Below are 5,160 nucleotides of genomic sequence, written 5' to 3' on the forward strand. Positions count from 1 at the left end.
ATTCAATAGGGATAATACAACAGGTCAACGTGAATCGAACGATCTATCGATGTTATCGTTTCAGATATTTTGATTAATATCTTCGTCTACCCTGTTGTTGCTGCTGCTGCAATAGTTACTAAAACTGCTACTTCTGCTGCAAGTGTCGTTGATATTGTTAATACTGCTGTGGCGACGTAGTCGATTTATCACGTGATTCTTGTTTTTCCTGCTTCTCTCTGTTTTGTTATAATAATAAGCGAATATTTATATTTAGGCGTATTGAGGAGTTTACATTTTCATAATTTATTTTTTGTTATTTAAACGGCAAATTGTCTCATTATTGGATATGTGATGTCGAGGAAATGGGAACTAATTGCCTTTCTCAGTTCATATAAGGAAATAAGCGGGAAATGAAAGATATAAAAAGGTCATGTTACACAAAATCGCAACAACGCCAACCTCCAACTCAAAACAATTATCTGTTGTTAACCCCGCTGACGGCCGAGTAGTTTGAGACGATCGCCTTTACAGAACATTCACATTTCTCCTCTGCTCACGTGGTTTTTGAGTCTATGCCTAGGGAAAATGTCGTGAAACCCACAAATCACCAAACATAACTCCGCTGACAATATGACATTCGACATCTTTAGCCTCAAAATTGTTGCTTTTATGCGACCCAACTTTTCTGTTTCAGTGGAAAATGAACTTGTCTATGGTTCTATTTATGGATAGAGTATCACTACTGACGTTAAATGACAGTAGTAGTAGTAGTAGTAGTAGCAGCAGCAGTAGTTCTATTGGAAAGTAATCGTTCAATTCTTTTCCTTTTTATTTTTGTCTTTTACAGCTAACATAATGCTATTAAAATACATTCAAGTAAAATAAGCGACACCAACAAAACATAATTATTTAAAAAACAAACGGAAAAAAAACCCACAAAGAACGCAAAAACACTAAAGATTAAATGACCAACCTTCGCAGTGCATTGATGTTACGGGAGTGACGAAGTGAAAACTTGCACCATCGATCTGCCCCGGTACGCAATGGTTTTTATTTACAATCGTGTTCTGTACTATATATAGGACCTATTGAAAGATAGCGTTTGCTTAAAGATTAGACTTATCAGAACCTATCAAATTACACCATTCTTGTCAGGCGTGAAAAACTTAGTTTGACATTCTTTTGCTTCAATTGAAAGTTTAGAATGGGAGAACGGCTATCAATAAGTACGAATTGCTAGATTCAATATAGGTCATCACTCAGCTTTGCAAAAACGATAAAGGTGTTTCTTCTTGCAAAATCAGATTCAAGTTTGTTCAATTGTATGATTTTGAATATATATTTGACATCTGTAAAACGCTCCGTTGGCCTAGTGGTTAGAGCTTCCACTTCGGATGCGGGAGGTCGTGGGTTCGATCCCCGGCCGAGTAATGCCATATACCTACAAAAATGGTACTAACTGCTGCCTCGTTTGGCGCTCAGCATTAAGAGGTTAGTGCTAGGACTGTTTGGCTTGGTCTCAGGAAAATGTGACAGCGACATGATGCCCCAGTGCTAGACATCACTGAAAAATTCCAACACTGCAGACATCGTAACGATATGACTGAAAGCTTGGTTAAAAATCCAAATCACACACACACACACACACGCACACACACACACACACACGCACAAACACATCTGCCACACAAAGCGTGTCAAGCACTTATATTATAGAGACTTGAAGACCTATTTGACCACTTGTCTTAGAAGCGAATCGGAATAAATACAGTGGCTGCACGAGGGCTTGATGCGCACGGGGACAATGTTTCTTAGTGGCTTCCAACATGGCTACAGAAACATTTTTATGTCAGTTACCTCCCCCTCTCATTATACTGTAATACTCGCTTATGAGTCCAACTGTAAACTGCACAGACCCAGATCTGCCTTTGCATAATACGCCTTCAGATCTAGGTCTATTCAGCTTGTTAGGAGTAATCGGTAGACCAAACAAGAAAGATCCTGATATGCAGGCGCATTATGATACGGCAGATCATGATCTTTGTTGTGTGTAGTTTGACTCTACTTATAAGCGAGTATAGGCGTTAAGTTTTGTCAAGAATTGTCCCCTTTATACTAAAGTGAAGGTGAAATACGATGCAAATTTCAGCTATAAAAAAACAAGCTTCCGACTACGCCTCCATTTGCCTGGCCCCCCGGGGTAATGCCCCCACCTCCCCTGAATAAATACGTTTGTGTTTCAGTCCTGGCCAATGTACAAATATCAATGGGATCACATTATTTAAAAATGTGATTTGAAAAGCTGATACGTCTATTTCGTGAACTTTCCAAGGGTGATCATGGATGAGAAATTTTGTGAAATAAGTAACGAAAGACTAATTAAAATTGTGATGTGATGTGATTTTGATTTTTAACGTAGCTTTAACAATTTTTCAGTCATATCGCTACGATGTCTGCAATGTGGCAGTTTATAGTGATGTCTAGCACTGGGGCATCATGCCGCAGACATGTAGCATGATGTCCCACCCAGTCACATTATCCTGACACCAGACCAACCAGTCCTAACACTAACCTCTTAATGCTAAACGCCAAGCGAGGCAGCTGTTAGTATCATTTTTAAAGTCTCTGGTATGACTCGGCCGGGGATCGAACCCACGACCTCCGAGGCGGACGCTGTAACCACTAGGCCACCGGAGCGGTCAATTTAGATAGATTTATATTTTTAAATAGTACAATACAATTAGTAAAATTATTCGATCATATTAAATGAAATAGATATCGCAGTTGATACAACCATGAAAAATTCATAATTAATATATATCATTTTTCATTTTCCCTAATATTCAAAAGATTGGCAGGGCATTAAAAAGAATGCTGTTCTCAAGAAATTTATTTAAAAAGATTTTCTTTTTTTTTCTTCTTCCTTTTCATCAATATAGAGATATGCCGAAGAAGAAAAAGAAAACAGATATTCCTGCTATCGACAAAATGGACAATCCTCCACATGGAATGACCACAGTCAAGTTCATTTTTGGCCTTGGAGACATCGGTCCATTAAACCTACTGCCGGGAAAGCAATACAAGAATTTCAAAGACCAAAGTTACCTTGTAACCACACCAAAGAAAGACTTTATCATGCTCGATCGACTGTACGGGGGTAATCCTGGTGTACACGAGAACTACTGGAACGTTGATCCTGAGAGCGATGACGTCAACTTCACGGCACCCAGCCTTTTGGATGTTAATCCAACACATAATGTAAACAGAGTTATGGTTCCAAAGGGAACATACTTGTTTGAAGGCTATGCTGCAAAGAAAGCACACAATAACGGCGAAACATGGCAGGTCTTCGTTCCAAGAACCGTTCTCATACATTTGCTAAGTATCCAAGAGGATGTGACGTCAGGAAAGGAACTTCAAAAAAGTAAAATAGATATGTACGTTTTGCAATGTAATGAAGCTCAAAAAGCTCTGATGCGTGCGTGGCACAGTGTATATTTGAAAGGAATTACGGCTCAGGACCGTATACAGCATCTATTAAAGCATGGAAACTGTCTTGAACAAATACCAGAGCATATTCGAAGAGCACTTGGAAAGTCCGGAATTATTTCAAAATCAAATAAATTGTTTCCATCTGAAAAATTCACAGTACATAAAGAGACAATACTAATGCCAGATGGAAGCAAGGTAGAGACATCGTTGTTTGCAAGAATTGAATTTCTCAGAAGTGAAACTAGGCGGTATAACAATGGGGAAACTACATTATCGGAGACTGTCTACATTTATCGGAAAGTTGTGGAATGGTCCTTATGAATAATACTTGTACGTAATGACTTGTTCATAGGTCAGGCCAATGCTACAGAGAATTTAATTATAATATTTTATTTTACTTTAGTTCGGGCCATAAAGATCTCGGACATTCCAGTGACATTTATTTTAATCATAGTTGAATTTCCAATGACTGCTCAAGATTCAGTCTGCCATAGCCTGTTAATAACCTTGCCGATTGGCTGATGCAAAATTCCTCCGCTCAATGAAGCACGTTTTAAACCAGCAAAATAAACGCTGTAACTTCATAACTAGTCCACATATATTGCAGTCAAATTGTCCACAGCTGGATCTAGCCATGATGTTGCCAGTGAAATTTGGCTATTTATTTATTTTTCTTTGGGGGGGGGGGGCTATGCATACAGGTAATCCCCCATAACCCTCCCCTACACAAAAAGCACGAAACGAAGAAAAAGCACACACACACACGAACACAGCTGTGTCTCAGTGGATATAGATTTTGTAAGAAAGAAATGTCATTGTTGATATAGCAAAAGTTCTCAATCTTTCAAAGGTTGTTCCCCTTGTTGTTGTCTGTAATAAGGAAATAAATTATCTTTTCTTAGTTAAAAAATTTCAGCATCACTATAAATGTATCCGTTTATTTTAGTTCTTCAAGTATAGGTTCAAATCGTGTGGAAACCTGGCCAGGTCAGCCGCGGTGCCTATGGATAAGATACTTTACTCCAATCACCTCTGCATAATATAACCTTTCATGTATTTATGTGCCATAGCACTAATCAGTTAATTAATCTAGCAGCATGTTTTGGAGAACAGACTAGAAACTCTTCAAAGAGAAGCTTTTGATAACAGCCATTGAAGGGTACGTTAATAAAACAACCAAGGCGGTTTGGATTCATGGATGAGATTGTAGCAAGTAAACCCCACCCCCAATTTAAAAAAAAATAAAAACCAACAAAAAAACAAAACAACCACCGCCTGTTCTCTAGCATCATTTGGTCGTGTACACTCTAAATAGTAGTTGATCGAATATCGAAGCTTTTATAACCACCGACTTAAAAACTGCCTAAGTTTCGGAGCTAAATGTTAAAAAGAAAATCTCTTGTTTTTCTTCTTCAGAATCCGGTTTCAATGGATACCATAAAGAATCAATTGACAAGCAACCAAAAGACTCTGAAATGTCCATGAATATTTTTCTTCTTTTTAACATGTTTGTTCCAGATCTTTAAAATATTTTGGTTACATTTTTTGGGAAACGATTACAATATGTATCCGAAATTAACACGACCACAACTGCGACCAGTTCATACCCAGACAATCCTTTGCAACATGCGTCGACACATCTGGGTTTATGTCAACGCTATACTGATGCATTCATATCATTCAGCA

The 5,160-nt window shown here is 38.2% G+C and overlaps 1 protein-coding gene across 1 annotated transcript; it reads left to right on the forward strand.

Moving 5' to 3' along the window:
* Window positions 1–2,935: 2,935 nt before the first annotated feature.
* LOC149789450 (uncharacterized) lies at window positions 2,936–4,031 on the forward strand. The gene has a single exon (XM_089975846.1). It carries the CDS (start codon window positions 2,971–2,973, stop codon window positions 3,793–3,795), a length of 825 nt encoding a protein of 274 aa, XP_089831972.1. The 5' UTR covers window positions 2,936–2,970; the 3' UTR covers window positions 3,796–4,031.
* Window positions 4,032–5,160: the final 1,129 nt, after the last annotated feature.

Source organism: Sinohyriopsis cumingii, chromosome 11 (genome assembly GCF_028554795.1).
Source record: "Sinohyriopsis cumingii isolate HCF-2022 chromosome 11, ASM2855479v2, whole genome shotgun sequence".
NCBI classification, from domain to species: domain Eukaryota; kingdom Metazoa; phylum Mollusca; class Bivalvia; order Unionida; family Unionidae; genus Sinohyriopsis; species Sinohyriopsis cumingii.

Bases quoted from the DNA above. Each gene is read 5' to 3' on its own strand.
- LOC149789450 (XM_089975846.1), top strand. From the start codon at position 2,971: ATGGACAATCCTCCACATGGAATGACCACAGTCAAGTTCATTTTTGGC.